This window comes from Passer domesticus, chromosome Z (genome assembly GCF_036417665.1).
Source record: "Passer domesticus isolate bPasDom1 chromosome Z, bPasDom1.hap1, whole genome shotgun sequence".
NCBI lineage: Eukaryota > Metazoa > Chordata > Aves > Passeriformes > Passeridae > Passer > Passer domesticus.
This window is the reverse complement of record NC_087512.1, coordinates 2,408,326-2,426,964: the sequence shown is the minus strand read 5'-3', so window position 1 is coordinate 2,426,964 and position 18,639 is coordinate 2,408,326. Positions and strand designations below refer to the sequence as shown.

At 43.3% G+C, this 18,639-nt stretch overlaps 1 protein-coding gene across 2 annotated transcripts in view; it reads right to left on the bottom strand.

Moving 5' to 3' along the window:
- Window positions 1-18,639, bottom strand: part of ST8SIA5 (ST8 alpha-N-acetyl-neuraminide alpha-2,8-sialyltransferase 5) — a 74,356-nt gene that overhangs the window by 14,547 nt on the left and 41,170 nt on the right. Inside the window, exons 4-6 of one of the 2 annotated variants that reach the window (XM_064403246.1) lie at window positions 15,584-15,691; window positions 3,998-4,090; window positions 1,435-1,521 (exon numbers count right to left, since the gene is read on the bottom strand). In XM_064403246.1, the coding sequence (XP_064259316.1) occupies window positions 1,435-1,521; window positions 3,998-4,090; window positions 15,584-15,691 (288 nt within the window). The remainder of the gene's footprint in view (window positions 1-1,434; window positions 1,522-3,997; window positions 4,091-15,583; window positions 15,692-18,639) is intronic. The other variant, XM_064403247.1, reaches the window with a different exon arrangement.

Genomic DNA, 18,639 nt, shown 5'->3' with positions numbered 1-18,639 from the left:
ATTTTTTTCTTTTTAATTACAAGCACTACTGTTGCTACTGAAACCAGCTGACAAAGGTTATGTTTGCATCTGGGTGCCAGTAAGGGTTTCTGGAGCACTGATGTATCAGTCAGGCAGGTAGAAGCAGTGACAGGAGTCTTTCCTCTCTTTTTTCTCTCAGTGCACAGGGTGGAGGGGTTCTTTGTTCAATGTGCTGGTGCTGGTGGCCTGAGATAGATTGATGGTCCTCGTGGTGGTCTTTGGAAAGTCCTTTCTCATTGCTCTCACGTCTGCTCTGGCCTTCAAACCTCAAGGGGCTCCTTTCCATACCTCAAAGTTCTGCTTTCTCTCTGGGTACAATCATTATTCCTCTCACTCCAGCTGTTTTTAAAATAATGAGCTGTAATCCTGAATGACTCTTCTCTTCAAAACGGGCTCTGATAATTGCCTACCAAGTAATTTCCAGGAAAAATACAGGGAAAAAAATAACCAAAAAAAATCCCAAACACCTAAAAAACTTAGGTGTGGAGATCACGTTGGAGAAACTGTTATGAGTCTGAGACTAACAATGTTATTTTTAAAGATGTCAATGACTAACTCAGCACATGCATTCTCACATTCTCTCATTAACTCCTGACAGCTATTTCCTGGAATCATGCAAGAGAATTTGGGATAAAGCTGGGGCCCTTATTACAAACAACATCTCTGAATTGTACCAGTGCCTTGCAGACTTCAGTCTACAGCCTGAAATAGTTTGCTTTCTCAAAACCTACTCAAATATGGCAGTGGAATATATCAGTATATAACATTCAAAAACTGGCTTGGCTTCAATCCACTGTTGCCTTCACAAGGCCAGTTTCTCTGTGTATTGAGAGGATCATGGAGGACCTTCAGCATAGAAATTACACGAAGAAAGACAGAACACTACAGAAATTAACTGAGAGGTCTCTGAAGACCAGAAAAAATATGTAGATAATATGTGAGTAATAGCTGAGAAGCCATTAAAAAAACCCAAAAAACAAACAACCAGAGAAAGTCATAACCAAGGTCTGACAGTTCCTAAAACATCCAGAAGAAATAAAGTTTGAGAATTCTGTAGAGCAAATTTGCAGTATCACCAGAGATATTACCATTCCAAGCCAGAGAGTCAGGCTGACACATTAGGTGCAGCCATTAAATCTCATCTCCATCCTCACTGCTGCCCAAATAACACCTGGAAGTCTTTCCCACACCAAATTCCTTGTCTTTCCTGGAAGACTTCCACACACCCGAAATCTTGTTGCTGTGTTGTTTTTTTGAAAGTAGGGGGAAAAGTCCACATTTATTCAAAAGGGTGGTACTCCAAATGTTGTCATGCTTATTCTTGCTATCCATGTGAAATTTTGATCTCTGCAAGAAGCTGAACTCAAACTAAAGTAAATTTTACTCAGTCTCATTAATGTGAGACATTCTTACTTGAACAAATTGGCTTCTGTGACATTCATCTCCCATTTGCACATTTGAAGGCTCTTCCATCTGTCAAACAATTCAGTTTGTTTCACCCTAAAATATTAAAAAAAAAAATTAGGTTTATTACCAGGGTTTAATTTCCTAAAACAGCTGCAGATAGAATACCATGCAAATTGATGGGACAAATCAGCCAGTCTAGACAGTACAAAATTTATAATTTTTCTTCCTTTTTCTGCTCAGGCCTAGCCACTCCAAACAATTTGCACGCAAGAATTGATGTTTGGGACTGATTTCTTCTCCCTGATAGGCTTTCTCCATTTTTGCAGGATAAAAAATGCAATATTGACCAAGAAGGAGCTACTGTACCAAAATCTGCTGGGAAGCAAATGGCTGTGGATCAGCTGGGTTTTGGGGAAAAGGTGCACCCAGCAGAAGGGCCCAGGAGGGGGGAATTGGAAAAGGGGACTAATTTGGCCAATTAAAGCTTCATTTTGGTGAGGGTAGCAAGCTGTGAGATCCTACAGCACAACACTGTAGGTAAATTTATTTTAGGAAAAATTTATAAGTTCACATGTAGGGATAAGAGTCTGTGATGGTAAGAGGAAAAGCTCTTTATATAAGGATCTCTACCTCCTCCTCTGCTAATCAATACTCCTGTAGTCTCATTATAAAAAAAACAAAAACAAAAAAACAAACAAACAAAAAAAAAAAAAAAAAAAAAACAAAAAAAAAAAAACCCCAAACAAACAAACAAAAAAACCAACAACAACAAAAAACCTCACTCCTATTTCAGCCAGGCTGATACAGGATGACTCATTTTTTGATGATATCACCAATTCCAAGAACTTCCACACTGAAGTTCGCACATATTCTTGTGCGTTTGGACAACAGAGATAATGAAGGCTTTGCAAATATCTAGAGGTAGGAAGCAATTGCATAAGCTGTCTAAGAAGTTTGGAAGTCTGTGATTTCTCCTAGATTGATAGGTCTTAATGAGTTCTCTTCAAGCTTGAGGGCTTTTAATGTTTGAATAAAGCATAGACTTTTAAGATAATTATATATTTAATGTGAGCAGAACCAAGCATTTCCCAGGCTGAGGAAGTTGCAGGAAGGAATTAGGTCATATTGTACTTTCTGTAGCCCACCAGAGCACATTAACTTGGAAATCTTCCATTACCATAAGGGCTGACTTGGGAAACATAGCACATTTGAATCAAGAACACCAGAAGAGACCAGCAGAGTAAAAGAGCTTGGTGTCACATGGCATCTACTGTAGAATTTAGGGTAACTCGTATCTAGCTGAGCAGGACTCCACTACCTTCCTTGAGCCACTGGGTAAGATGAAGAAAAAAAAGGAATTGTCTGTGTATGCAAAAAGAAAATAAAGCAATTCAGAACTCCTGGTCTTCAGCAGAACATTGGAGAAGTGTGACATTCTCACCCCTCCTATTTATTTTTAAGCGCTGCAAGTCAGCAAGCGGTGCAAACTGTGTTACTCGTGTATCCTTCATCCAGTGCAGGAGGCAAGGACATAACCTACATTTTGCTGTGCACAAAGTCAGTCAGGGAGACATGCTCAGATTCATGCAGACCTGGAGCAACAAACTGTATTTTCTGTAGTCCCAGCTGCTTAATGTTATACACGTGTGGAGCTGCACTTTGAGCTGACATTCCCAAGGCACTTTTCAGACCCTGTGCATCGCCTGCAATGCTACTAAACCATTGGCTTTAGTTGTGGTGAGGGATTAGGCATAATCTAAGCACCTAAACTCAGTGAAATGCTGAAAATGCAAAAAGACAACACTAAAATCACCGAACTGTGCACTGTCGTACTGGAAAACTCACTTTTTTCACCCTGTTCCTTTTTAGTGGCTTCATATATACATCTCATTCAACTCACTGGATTCCTGACATACTTATTGGACCACAAAACACAACTTAGAGATATTTTATTGTTTCACAGAATCACATTTTCTTACCTTTTCACTGAGGGGTTTTGAGTTGTGAAACTCTCTGCTGTTTGAAGAGGTCAGAAATACAAATGGGCTCAGAAAATATCTAAACAAATTAATAGAAATGTCTATTGTCCACTCTGATTACTCCATTCTGGACTCCTTCTACCAGTCCACAAATCCCTATGCCAGTATTTATTATCAGGAAGGGCTGAACATTTTCTTCCTTTCTCAGCCTTCACTACTGGTCACTGTCAACAAAAGATCCTTAAGCTAATCATTTGTATGACTCAGTTTGGCTGTTCTTACTCTTTGTGTTATTACAAACACCGTATTGAATTCTCAGCCATAATTGTGGGCCTGACCAAAATGCCTCAGTGTATGGGAAAAGCTTCCATGTTCTGTAAATGGATATCAGATCAAATTCAAACACTGCTTGTACAGGTGAGATGAGGCTAGAGATCCCTCCTGAGATCCCTGTTGATGTCATCTCTTGAGCCTTACAACTTTTGACAGTGTCATTGTAAGATACCATTCCATCCTGCCTCAGAAGTAACACTTCTAGCAATGCTTTTATTGCTAAGTACTTCTACTTTTTACAGTTAGGTCATACTTACATAGACAAGACCTTCACCTCAATGATGTCCTGCCTTAATTCCAGGCATTTTGTAGAGTTGTATTCCAAAGGCCCTTCATAAAACTCAAAATACCTGAGGAAGGACAAGAAAAGACATCATAAATAAGGTTTAGGCTACAATAATTGTCTTGCACATCAACAGAATTTTGCTGAAAATTGTCATTTATGACTTTTGCCTAACTTGAGGTTGCACTGCCTGGCCCATAGGCAGCTTGTTCCTTCACAGGAAAGCACAGATGTCCCTGCTGATCCTAGAACAGTCTCCCACACCCAGTTTGTCCGTTCTTACAGGAGTTCATCCATCCTGAAGCAACAACAAGGACCAGCTACCTTTTCCAGCAGTCAGCACTTGGCAGCTGGAACTGAAAGTCAGGGCAAAAGCACTGATCATTTAAGGAACACCATTCCCATTTTTTGGGTGCCTGACTGTGCTGGGTTGGAAAAAACAGTAACATAAAAGTGCTAGAGGTTGTATTCCACCTGTGGAGGCTATTCTATAACTCCTGAGCAACTGAGCTTTTCACTGGGATTTACTCCATTGGCTTGTTTGGAAGCTAATGGAAACAGGGATTATATTCTAGGAAAAAAACAAACAAACCTGAGAACAAAAGAATTTGAATGCTCAGACACAGCACAAATAAGAGTAATATTCCTGATTAAAATATAGACAGAAATATTTCCTTCATTGGTTAATTTCTTTACTTTAGCCACTGGGCTGAAGGGGAACAAAAGTGTTTAAATTGTTAAACTCATTAAATGTTAAACTCATGTTTAGGGAAAAGAAAAAAAAAAAACAAACTCATGTTAAAAAGTCCAGGCTGACAAGTGAACTCAATGAGTCTGCATTGAAATGGCAAACAAGATTGAGGGTTTAAACCAGGCTATGCATCAGTTTCCATCCTAATCATTAGAAGTCTGTATTTAAACCTAATTCCTAAGACCTGTACATGCCTATGAAGTTCTTGATAGGACAATGAAAAACTAAGAGAAGATGACCAGGAGGATTATTATGAACAAGACTAGAGAAAGATCTTTTGATAGATCCTTCAAAATCCTGGAATTCATGAGGCTGTAACTCTAAGAACTCAATTTTTGAACCCTTAATGGGAAATACAAAGATAAGACTTGTGGAAAAGCTCCATTCAAGCTATCACTGGAAATATAATATTTGAGGTTTGTGTCATTGCAAAATAATATCAAAATTCATGTTTGACCTGTGTGTAACTGGAAAAAGTCCAAGAGCCTCCCAAAGCAATTTGCTTTCAACTGGGAATGTTTCTGTCCTGTCAAGTGCTGCTTTTACGAAGTATCTCCTTCACCTCTCCCTGAGGTTTTCAGCATCTCAGCTTTGTCAAACCCCAAACCAAACATTTCTGTGATCCAGTGACAGGCACAAACCTTGAGACTGAAAGGAGGAAGCCCATGCTTAAAAGGTGGCAGGAAGAGAACAAAAAAATTCCTAATAAAAAAGTCAGTAGAACCCAATAGCTCATCTTCAAAAAATGTGGCTATTTGTAAATGTGTTTGTATAGCCTTCAGAGCAACAAACATGTATTTTTATAAGTTTTTTAGAAGAAAATATGTAATTAAAGTATTCCAAAATCAGTAAGAACTCCATGAAAAGACTTCCTCAGCCTGCTGAAGGGAGACCTTACATGAATCTTTGTCTGGGTCCTCACCAAAAGGCTCACACTCTCCTTCCAGATGAATTATTCATCTGGACATTCAGCATTTGCTAAGGAGCAGCTGAAATCCACTGCCCTGGCACATCTCCCATGTGCTTGTCTTGTTGAGCTGGAGCTGAGCAACTTGTGAGAGGCTTCAACTGGATTTGGATTAAGAGCCCACCTGCCTGCACCAGGCCAAAGCCCTGCGTGGATGTACTTCAGGTAACTTCCTCAAACTAAACCAAAATCTCTCTTTAGACAGCACCACAGAATTTCTTACTGCTCCCAGAATTTTCCAGGGCTGAAGGAGTACCCTCTGGCTACCAGTACAGACAACATTTTAATCCTCTGAAATAATTGTTTTTCTGGTTGTCTTTGGCAGAATCAATCCTTTTCTTTGGTTCTTTGAGTAAGACAATGCTGGCACCCTGGATGTCCATGTCCTATGCAGTAATTAGGGGCAGATACACACCTCCACACAGCACTCAGCACCTTACACACCTCAGTACCCCTCCTGCTTCTTAGGATGTGCAGGAGTGAGCAATACCTATCAGCCTCATCCTCACCTGCCACCTAACACTTCATTTCACTACTTTAGGTGTGCCTCAGGACAGATAAGCAGAGCAAAAATCTAGATTAACATTTATTTTTATCTTTCCTGCGCACTTCTGGCTGTGCTGCTAGGTTAGAGAGCAGCAGCTCAGATGTTGAACAGCACATGCTGTCACGTGGGAACACCACAACACAGGAAAGCTGCCTTCAGCCTGTGGCATTGGAGCCAAAGATGTCATTTTATGAAATGGAGATGAAATTTCCTGTGTCCCAGCCATTCCCTTTGATCGTTGCCTGTTTACTCAATCCACAAACCAAAAATAGAAATGAAAAAGGATGTGTTACCACAGCAGCAGAAGGTTAAGAAGAAAAGGATTGGGTCAAAAATAAACCACTTCTGGATCTGAAAGGAAATCAATCCATGAGGCAACACTGCGTTTCTAGCAGAGCTATTCCATGAGCTTATAGATTGAAAAAGCACAGGACAGTTCTGTAAGCCTCTAACTCTCACAACAGCTTCAGCTTTCCCAACAGAGCCACTGGGAGCATTGAAGTCACCATTAACTACCCCATGGAAGTGCAGAGGGACAGGCTGGGTGACACCTCAATGATGTGACACATGCAGCAAAGGCAGGGGACACCAATGGCAGTGTCACTCCACACAGAGAGGGGAGAAGGTGCTGCTGGCCATGAGGTCAGTTAGACTGAAGTGAGCTGAGTGATCCCAAGCTATTGACTGAGCATCCTTTGGGCTGTCCTTCATCAGCCTGAGCCTCACTGGAGCAGACAGCCAGCCACTGAACCCTCCTTAGCTGCAATGCTACAGAGGCTTCTGCACGTCAGCTGCACGTAATGGTGGTGCTGCAGCAGCACTGGGAATTCTGCAAGACAGTGACTGGTCAATAGACTCAGGAAAAAAAGGGTTTCTCTCTTTCTCCCAGGAGTGTTCATGCTTTTTATTTACTTCACAGCGATTCCTCCTGCTGCAGATATTAGGAGGATATTAGAATTAGCAGGATATCAGCAGAGGCCGTTCCCTGGAGCACTGGACAATCTCTTCCCACAGAAGGTTTTCACATTGTGCTTTCCTAGAATGCAGCTTTTGCACAACACCAGGCCCTAGCACAAGGGGCATGGGTTCCCTCAGCCTCCAGAGATGTCCTTTAAACCCATGTCCGCATCTTGCAAGGGTCTGGTCCTGCAGGGAGTGTTTGGAGATCAGGCCCCCACACTTTCCCAGAGGAAGCATCAGTCTCACCCACTCTCTGGTCTCTGAGAGCTCTTCCTGCCTATTAACTCCCACTCTAAAACATGTAGTTCCCTGTGAACGAAGATACATTTGCCTGTCAGAAAGCTTAATTAGCACAAATGGAAACTGTCCTCCCCATCATCCTCCCCAGTCTGATCTCCAACTAAGAAACAAGGATGTAGTTCAGTTTATTTTGATTTATGTTCTGGATTAGTGACAAGTGACAAACCTGACTGTACTACTTACTCCTTTTGCTACAGAAAAGGTCTGAATTTTGGCTTTACAAGAATGACAGTCAAGTTTTATTATCCATAAAACAGAGTTGATCTGTCACTGCCATAATGTCCTCTCCCTGCATTTTTCCACTGCCCCTGATGAAACATAAATAAGTTCTATCCCTCTAAAGGTCATAAGTCTACAGGAAAACCAATACAAGAATTCACGATTCTTTACCTTAAGAACACAACAGCAAATGAATTACAACAAACAGCTCGGTTGCATGTAGGATTGTGCTTTCCCAGGGCACTTGTGAGCTCAGTGTCCGCTCACGTCAATCGTCACTTTCAAACCTACAACACTTTTCCAGGGTCAAAGTCTGTGCCTGAACACCACACAAGTTGCAAGTGCTCAGAGGGAACTGGTTTTTACAGCCCACTGCACTGAGTACCCAGGAATTAGATGCTATTCACTGTGTAATTTTCCATTTTTGACTGACTGAAACTTTCTTCTTTTCTAACCTTCACGTCCCCCATTGCAACCTCACCTCCAGATGAGCTGCCTACTGAGCTCGCTAGTGAGAGACACATTTGGTTTCTCAGTACATCAGCTAACACTTAGGTCTTTGATCATCTGCAGTTGGGCTGCTCCTGCTTTGATCAGAAGTAAGCCTTTCTTGATCACACTACATGAATTAAAAAGCCCGAGACTTCAATCCTGCTTTCAAGTGACGCTTGGGTTGAGACACTGATTTGTCTGATATACTGAACAAAGGTTTAAAAGTATAATTTGCTGCAATGGTCAGGCATCTTTTAAGCAGGATCATTTTCTGCAGCTGCCTTCCCATTCACTCTGCTCGTTCCTGAAGCGCCAGTTCCTGACACTGTTTGCAGCAAGGCTGCAGCACTTGCGCAGTGAGACCGCAGAGCATTGCAGGAAGGATTCCACCTACCCTGCAGGAAAAACAAAGATCTTTCCAAAAATATACATTATCCAGTGACTAAGAAATGAGAATAAATGAATCAAGCCCTGCAGGCTTATACTACATGCTTATTAAGAGTGCTGTCCAATTAGCAGTGCCTGCATTAATCAGTATGGGCAGATCCATGGCCAACCTTGGGTGGAGATTCACAGATTCACCTTCCTTACTGAGGAATGTTCCAAGTGTGACAGAGCACAGTCCCCAAAGCACAGGCGACTCACATCATCTGGCAAGGCCTGCATGGAATCTTCAGGTCCCTGGAGCAAAAATACTGCTGGGATGGAGCCTATCACAGTTCTAGAGGCCCTGGACAATTTATCCAGAATAGAACACAGTAGCTGTTGACTCCATCAGGGTCCATTGTGAGAGACAAAATCCCTCTGGCCTTTGTTTCTCTTAATGCTTCTATGTGACAACATCAAAACCCACAAGATTTGGTCAAAAAGTTTAAGGGCTTTCCATAAATTCAGGGGTTTTTCTCCCTTAATGAAAGCATCCTACCAGTTTGCATGGCCTGTTCTCCCAAGATTATTTTGTCCCATTGGGAAGGGATGATACCTGTTCAGCAGGTAAAATAACTGATGCAGATGTGCAGATGTGGCAAGGGAAACAGGAATCTGACGCTCTTAGACTCATTTTAACTTCACCAGGACAATGGCACAAAAAAAAATTTAAAAAAAAAAATCACATTGCTGCTTGTGCTCTTTCTGCTATTTGAGAGCCTGAGTCAATTTGTCCAAAACACAATGATGCCTGAAAGGCTGAACTGAGAGAAGAAGAGTTGTGGGCTCAACAGAGGAGACTGGAGAAGCATGAGGATTCTTTTACACAGCTTCATGAAACTATTTGATTGTCTCATCCTTGGGGACAACAAATATTAAAAAAGACGGTTCACATTCCTCCTGCCTACCACGTGCTGATGACAATGTCACTGGCAATAACTGGTTTAAACACTGTACCATCATAATCTCTAATACTAATAGATGCATTAGATGTCTAACTGATCATGAACTTTTAGTATGTGTCTGTAGGTGGGAGCAAAATATGCCACCATGTGCTGTGTCATGTAAAAAAATTAAAATATAAGCAAGATAAAATGGTCATTTATCTCTGTATGCATTGTGTAGTAATAGCTCTTCTGAATTACTGCATCCACTTCTGACATTTAATCTCTGGGGGTTTGAGACACTGGTGAGAGTTACAAAAGGACCTGCAGAAATTTTCTGCATTCTAAAATATTATGAGAGGCGTGTGAAGCTTAATCTAAACATATGGTGACTGAATAAGGAGATACTGCACCAGGAAGCAATTACCAGTGGCAGGAAGACTTTCAATACAGTATAGCAAGGAAAAACAGTATTCAATGCCTGGAAGCTAAAGATAGAAATGGCATGTTTAGTTCAAGATTGGCTGTATTTCTACAGAGTAACTAAAATTCAGGATCAGGAATTCTTGTACAGGGGCTCAAGTTTTCCAGAAAATTCTTGTAGCTGATGTTAAAGGCTATTCATTCATGAGCCCACTGGTCATTCACTTAGGATAATTTGATATGTTTGGTCTTACAGAGTTGTAAGCTTTTCTGGGGTTTGATAATAGATGACGTTAGATAGGTCCATCCATCAAGACAAGGACCAAGATATTGTGCCTGTTTTCCAAGTTAAAATTTTTGCTTTCAAAGAACCAAAAGGGCTTCCATGGACCAGCCATAAATCCATAAGTTTGATCTTTTTCAGAGAAGGAGTGGCTTTTATATTTCTGTCCTTTAAAGGCTGTTCATGTATAGATCACTGAACATCCCCAGAAAAGTGGAAAATGCACAACTTTTTATACTTGGAGGGGCTCCTTTTCTGGATTCTTTTTCTGACCTGGTCCCATGACTCCACAGATCTCCTACCCATCTGTGCAGTCAAGATGATTGTTGTGATGCCCTGAGGATATATTTTTCATCACAACCATGGAAGCTCCTGGCAAATTGTCACTGGCTGCTCACTGCCATTCTTATTATGATCTCCCACCTCCAAGTCTCCACACACAGCTCACTTGGAATTGCTTGGCTCTGCTGCTCATTACCTCATTAGCAATGTGAATTGACCAAACATCCACTCCTGCCAAAGACACGTTGTTCCCTTCCCATCTGTCCACCGATTTGGGCCACAAGTCTCTCCGTGGTTTCAGCCTAGCACAGCACCAGAGTAAGTTGCAAAACACAGCTCCACTGCAGCAGTCGTGGGTGTAGCAGCAGGAGCTCCAGCAGAAACAGCCCGAAATGGCACAGCAAAGTCCAGGCCGCCTCCTGCTTCTGCCTGGAGATAAGCCCACCTTGGAGCCCATCAATACCACCACCCCCTGTGCTTCCCAGATCCTCTCGGAACCCATCCTCATTTAGAGGTTTTCCCACTGTGCAGCGTGTGAATGATTTATTGCAGACTACATTGAATTTGAGTTGCAGGGACATGTTGGTTGCTTCTTGTCTTTTGCTGTACCAAATCAATGCTGTCTCCTGACAAGCAGCAGTGGAGTAGGTTACAGGAAGCCCTATTTTCCCAATTTCATTTCAAAACTCTCAGATTTTTAATAAACTGCTTCTTGGGTGTTTTAATCAAGCCCTTTCCCATTCACTCTTACTGAAATAATCTGCTGATGTTGTTACCCATATGACCACCCACCTAGAAGGCATAGCAAAATTCATGACAATCCTTATACATCAATGACATCTTAAACCCCACATTTTAGCTTATTGCAAGCAACTGCCTTTTTTTTCCTTGTAGTTTCTAGATTTTAGGATCCTTGTATGAAGAACTCAGCAAAGTGACTTAAGCAAAATCCTAAACTCTCACATTCACTCTTGTAAAATATGTATTTGACAAATCTAATTGATTCTACTTTTTATTTCATAGCCAGTGGGGACAAAGCTTCAGATTTGTCATACTAGAGAATTCAGTGTACAAATTGACAGGTCTTAAAGTATGATCTCCTCTCACTCACCAAAGGCTTCTGTGGTCTCATCACAAAAGCTCTACATTGAATCTTATCTGCAGCTCCAGTAGACTGAAGGGAACAACATAAACCAACTCATACGGCAGAGCAGATAAGTCATCCTGTCATTAAGGCAGCTTCTTGCCAGTGAAAAATTATTTAAGCATGACAACTCACAATTCCAGTAAGTTGCAAAACATATTAAAAGGAGAGCAGAAGAATCAGGGATCTGGGAAGGGGTTGTGTATATCACTAGTCATAACCAGCACTAGATAAAGCCCTTTATCTGATTCTCCACAAGGATGCTGTAAGGTTTAATGATGCTTAGCACAAAGTAAAATGCAAAATATAGAAATATGAGTAATGGGTGATGCACAATAATCAAAAATAAGCCAGTGTTCAACAACTGGTTGTTATTGTATGTGTGTGGGTTGAAATCCTTTGGTTGAAATCCCTATGGATTCTGGGGAGCTCCTGTGCTTCACTTTTACTTATTGTTAGTAATCACTATTTCCTTGCTACCTAGAAGGCCTTCAGCAACATAATCTGAATTGAAATGAAGGCTCTGGTGCCCAGAAAGGTCCAGCAAGTCGGGATCCGTCAAGTGTCTGCCCAGAGCAGTGTTAGATGGCACAGAGGGGACCCAGACTCTTGGTTGCACTGCATACGTGACACAAGATTTTATTTCCATGGACTGCTTCTACCCAGTCAGAAGAACTGTCTTAAGTACTGTGATGAAAACCCGGGTTAGCTGAGTTACCCCAGCACAGCAGAGCTGTCAGACAGGGCTCAATGAGAGAAATGTGTCTGATTTCAGACCTCAGCCATCAGAGAGCTGGAGCCCCTCTGCTCTGGAGCCAGCCTGGCACAGCTGGGGCTGCTCCCCTGCACAAGAGAAGGCTGCAGGGACACCTGAGAGCCCCTGCCAGGGCCTGCAGGGGCTCCAGGAGAGCTGCCCAGGCACTGGGGACAAGGCCTGCAGGGACAGCACACAGGCCATGGCTGCACTGCCACAGGGCAGGCACACATTTTGGGATGTTGGGCAGGAATTGGTGGCTGGGAGGGTGGGCAGGCCCTGGCCCAGGGTGCCCAGAGCAGCTGTGGCTGCCCCTGGATCCCTGGCAGTGCCCAAGGCCAGGCTGGACAGGGTCTGGAGCAGCCTGGGACAATGGAATTGTCCCTGCCCATGGCAGGGGGTGGCACTGGATGAGCTTTAAGGTCCCTTCCAAACTATTGTGTGATTTTATCTAAGGAGTCACCCAGTGTTTACTGAAATCATGTGACATAATAACCATTTCTTTCTTACTTGATAATTTTTATGCTGTGTTTAATCTTCACTATTCATTGGTTTCTCTAAGGCCATTATTCTCATGAAGCTTGGCTGACTTGCCATTCTAATGCACTCATTCTTTCAGTGTGCTTTTGATTTGGAAATCCTTCATTTTAATCTAAAACTTCACTCCTACAGGATGAGTTGTCAGCATCTCTACACCCTGTATTAAGTTATGTAATTAAAAGATAAAGAGTAGTTCTAGAATATGTTCAAGTTGATACCACATATGCATGAATAAACATATGTCTCTATATATATAAATGGTACAAGTTAATGGAAATCATATTCATATATATTTCAATCAATATCTTTGAACACAAAACCTTTTACAAGAAGGTGATGGCACAGCAAATTGCAGAGCTATGCAGTGAAATGTACTCTGTGTGCTTATGCTGACATACAATTAGCTTTGTGCACTTCAGACATCTCTCTGGAGTCCTGTAAATATATACAAATAAAATCAGTTCTGTGAAGTGTAGTCTGCAAGTTTTCCATTCAGTGGAAAGAATTATTCATTAGAGGAAGACTTGTTTTCATTTTATATCAACAGCATAAAGCTGAGTGTCAGATTAAGACTCTCAGGAGATGTCTGGTGACAACACAGTCAGAAAGGTGATCAAATGTAAATAGTAAACAATTTTGACACAGCTCTGCAGTAGTCACCACACAGTCTCGTCTCCACACTTACAAAGTACTTTTTTTATTTTCCTCTATTCCCAGGTTCCACACAGCAGGAAAAGGGATAAATAATATCTCTAACACACTTGGGTGTGAAATTTGTTGCAGGTAGACTTACCCCTGACTGAAAAGCTTTCAGCTCCACTGCCAGTAACAAAGAACCACAGAATGTCTTGAGAAGGAAGAGACCCACCAGGATTACCCAGCCCAGCTCTTGCACAGCTCCCCAACATTCCTATCCCTGGCAGGGCCATCCAAAGGCTCCTGGAGCTCTGGCAGCCTCAAGGCTGTGCCCATTCCCCAGGGAGCCTGGGCAGTGGAGATACAGTCACTGACATATCACATAGCACAGGATTTGAAATACACTTTTTTCTTCATTGATATTATAACTTTTTCCTGTTTATATCTAGCTTGTGTGGTTTGTTTGTGTAAAAAACATTTGCACCTTGAACCTCTTTGTGCTTGAAGAGGCTGAAGAGACTGAGAGTAGCACTGTGGTTCAGCCCCTCATGACTTTGTCTTTTGTATTCAAGGCTTTTGGTTCCCAGTCATGCAATCAATGATGGCTCAATTGTCTCTGTCAAAGGTGTCTAGAGGAGGAAATCTATATTTGTTTGTTTTCTCATGCCTTCAAGATGATGTGTGTCTTTGTGTCACACTGAGTTCTTTTATATGCCAAGCGTCTAAACTGAAGACTTTGTAAATACAGACTCTATATGCAGATACTGAAAAGGCAACAAGAGTGGAAGATAGATACACACACCTACACATGTACACATGAACCTTTTTTCCCCTGCTCTAAGTGAAAAACTGCAGTGGAGGCTGGTTGCTCTTACAAAGAACCTTTACAAGACCAACCAGCAGAGCAGCAGGCAGCACTCTTACAGGATCACATTACAGCAAGAGCCTGAACAGGAACTGTAGCATTGCTGTGGTTCAGTGACAGGATGATTTCTGGCAGGTTAGACTCTGCAACTTCTGCTTGCCTTTGAAGTGCTATCAGCTCCACAGCTGCAGTGGTGTATGGTGACAAAATTATGATATTCAAAATAAAATGGGCAATTTACCCAGAGTTTTGTTTATACACACGTACTAAGTGTAAGGTTATTTTGTTTCTATTTTTTTCTTCATTTTACAGCTCTTTTTAAGATTTCCCTGCTGCTCATTGAACTTGATGCTACACATGACTCAGGATTTTTAAACTCCTGTAACTGTTGTTCCAGGAAGGGAGCTCAGATATCCACCCTACACCTATGCCTGGATTTGTGCAGATGGCCTGGGACAGCTGTGGAGCTCTTCAGGCAAAACTGCTGCCAGTTTTCTGACTCTGCACATGACCCTGCAGACACCTGAGCCCATGTCAAACCAGGAAGTACAAAGAGTGCAGCAGCACATCAGTGCTTCTCTTGTTGCCAGATACTGTAAATAAAGGAAATACTACAGCCTCATCTTGAGAGACACCTGCTAGGCCTTGAAAAGAATTTAAATTAAACTACGTTTTCATGGAACACATGTTTTATTCTAACGACCACATTCCCCAGTGTGCTCTGCATGCACCAAGATTGTAATGTTGGGACATTCTCTGCCAAAGTCCCATTCTCCAATACTGCCACACCTTGACACACCTTGACCACAACACAGCATTGGTAGGGAAATGGGAGAGGCCTGAACACAGAAACCACCCTCCTGCAGACTTCATGGGTGCTTATGGCATATTCCAAAATGTCCCCAAGGCTTGCAAAGGGGAAAACAGCACAGTGCTTGGGCACCCCTGACATCTTCAGTACTGTGGGGAGCAGTGCCAAGCAGCCAAAGCACACTGCAGATCTCATTTTTCATACAGCCTGTGCTCACATTTGTGGTTGATACAAGGAGAGAAAGATCTCTATAGTCATTCCCTCGGGTGTTGGTACCTGGTGCCTGTGTCACTGCCACTCTTCACTGCTCCGTCATCCGTGAAATTAAAGGTGCCGGTCCAATTTGCCAATTCCTCTCCATTCTGCCAGCTAAACTGCAGCCCTCTAGCAAGAAAACGAGGCAGTTGATATTTGATATCATTCATTAGGTTAAGTCTATCAGCATGAGTTCTCATGCCCTATTTCTTAACATACAAATGTGACTACGACACATTCATCAAAAACAATTAAAAGATACAAGAGCAACAAGATATGACCTTACTAGGGTAAACAAATAATTTTTACTTCCCATAGACTCTACAAGTCCTTGGATGAAAACAATACCAGGCTCCCCATACAAATTTGAAGGCCAGTAATTATCTGTGCTCATAAACAACACACATCTATGAGGAGGTAGAAATTTCATTCTCCAAAAGACAAGGGCAAAAAGCTGGAGACATGGGAAACCACAGAGCCAAACAAGTAAAAGCTCCAAAGTTCAGTTCTAAATCTACAGTAGTTCCTAAATGTGGGGGACACATCCTTCCTCTGATTTGTTGGCTCTGCTAGCAAATGATGTGTAATTTGATGACGTCTCTAAAGTCATAATACAGTGCTTATTTTGCCTGTTTGGAAAGATAGCATTTTTTTAAGCCAATGCATAAACATAATCATCACAAGCCCCTGTTTTCCAAACGTTCACATTCACAGATTTGTTCCAACCCCCATGATGCCTGCAGTCTTCTGGAAACTACACCAATAGCAGGGTAGAAATTTAAAAATGCTGGGGAAATACTTGACAACACAGGCCAAAACCCCTACCTTATCTCAGAAGCAAACAAAAAAGCATCTTGCAGACTCTTATTTTTAAACTTCTCCTTTTTAACCCAATTTCATTATTTCAGAAGCCTGGCAAGCTGAGTTATGAACATTTGGTGCTGCCAATACTGAAAGTTAACTTCCCAATTGGGCTGTGTGGGGACAGCCAGGAAGCAATCTGCCAGCACACTTTGTCCAAAAGAAAGGGCATCCAGGACCCCAACAGTTTTGCTGGTTACCAGGCTTATGACAAGGGCTGGTGAATCTCTCTTGCCACATCCATCCTCTAGTCCAATTGGAGCAATTATCAGCACGGGGAATTAAGAAGGAACAACATGGTATGTTAAAATATGCCCAGGGGAATCTTGTGAGGTTTGACAAGGCCAAGTGCAGGAACTGTACCTGGATGAGGGCAGCCCCGGGATCAACCTAGGCTGGGAATGGGCAGAGGGAGCAGCCCTGGGAGAGGGAGCTGGGGGTGCTGTGGGTGAGAGCTGGAGCTGCCCCAGCCTGAGCCCCCCTGCCCTGGGCTGATCCCAGCGTGGGCAGCAGGGCAGGGGGGATCCTGCCCCTGTGCCCTGGGCTCAGGTGAGACCCCACCTGCAGAGCTGCCCCAGCCCTGGCTCCAGCAGCACAAGGACGTGGAGCTGCTGCAGCCAGTGCAGAGGAGGCACGGAGATGCTGCCAGGGCTGGAGCCCCTCTGCTCTGGAGCCAGCCTGGCACAGCTGGGGCTGCTCCCCTGCACAAGAGAAGGCTGCAGGGACACCTGAGAGCCCCTGCCAGGGCCTGCAGGGGCTCCAGGAGAGCTGCCCAGGCACTGGGGACAAGGCCTGCAGGGACAGCACACAGGCCATGGCTGCACTGCCACAGGGCAGGCACACATTTTGGGATGTTGGGCAGGAATTGGTGGCTGGGAGGGTGGGCAGGCCCTGGCCCAGGGTGCCCAGAGCAGCTGTGGCTGCCCCTGGATCCCTGGCAGTGCCCAAGGCCAGGCTGGACAGGGCTTGGAGCAGTGAAGGTCAGTGGAAGCTTTCCCTACCCATGGCAGTGGGTGGCACTGCATGAGGTTAAAGTTTCCTTCCTGCCTAAACCACCCTGTGAATCTATGATTCATATCACAGTGTGAATCCATTATGCTATAATGACCATTGGGTAATGCAGAGCTCTGGTTTATCAGGCAGCCCCATAACTTATAAGAACTCTGAGCAGGTGAGCTGCTTGCATTGTGAGCCATTCAGGAGCAGGAGGTGGACTTTCCTTCATTCCTGAGCGACTCCTAATAAGAGGCCTCTGGGGAGTGGGCAAACAGGGGTGTGGTGACAGCAGCTTGCACAGCAATTCACACAAGCATAGCAAGCATGTAGGGTTACAGGTTTTCTTGCTAGTTAGGTGTGCTGTGTGTTGTTTGAGGTGCTTGTACTGGTTTCTTTATTTTATTTTGGGCTTTCTCTTAGTAATGGTTTTAACCCGGTCAAAATCTGTGGTTGGTACAAGTGTATGTGACCAAGTGGAGCCCTCCAAAAAGGATGTGTCCGTACAGACCCATTCCTCCCTGGAGTGTTTGAGCTTAGCAGTGGTTTCAGGGGTGTGTTGTGGAGGAGGCCTGCCTACGGTGTGAGCAGGTGAACGACCTCCTTTCGCTAGTGGCCGAGCTTAGGGAGGAAGTTGAAAGATTAAGGAGTATCAGGGATAGTGAAAGGGAAATAGATTGGTGGAGTTCAGCCCTTATATCTTTAAGGGAGGCCCACCAAAAGTCAGAGGACTCATATGCCTCTCACTCTCAGGCAATAGAGGGGCACCTGGTAGATGAAGGGGAGTGGAAATGCATCCCTGTTCAGGCAATTAATAACAAAAATCCCTCCCACCCCCCATCCCCTAGCCAGTTGCCACTTCAGAATAGGTATGAGGCCCTGGATCTAGAGACCCAGCTAGATGATTTAGAAGAAAATTATCTGCCCAGTGAGCCTCCCAATTATGACGCGTCTGAAAAATGAATTACCACCTCTAACATCAAGAAGAAAAGAAGGATAATCGTGGTGGGTGATTCCCTTCTGAGGGGAACAGAGGGCCCCATATGTCAAACCGACCCATCCCACAGAGAGGTCTGCTGCCTCCCTGGGGCCTGGGTATGGGATATCACTGAGAGACTGCCTCGGCTGATTCAGCCCTCTGATTATTACCCACAGCTGATACTCCAGGCTGTGATGAGATAGAAAAGAGGAGTGTCAAGGCGATTAAAAGGGAGTTTAAGGCA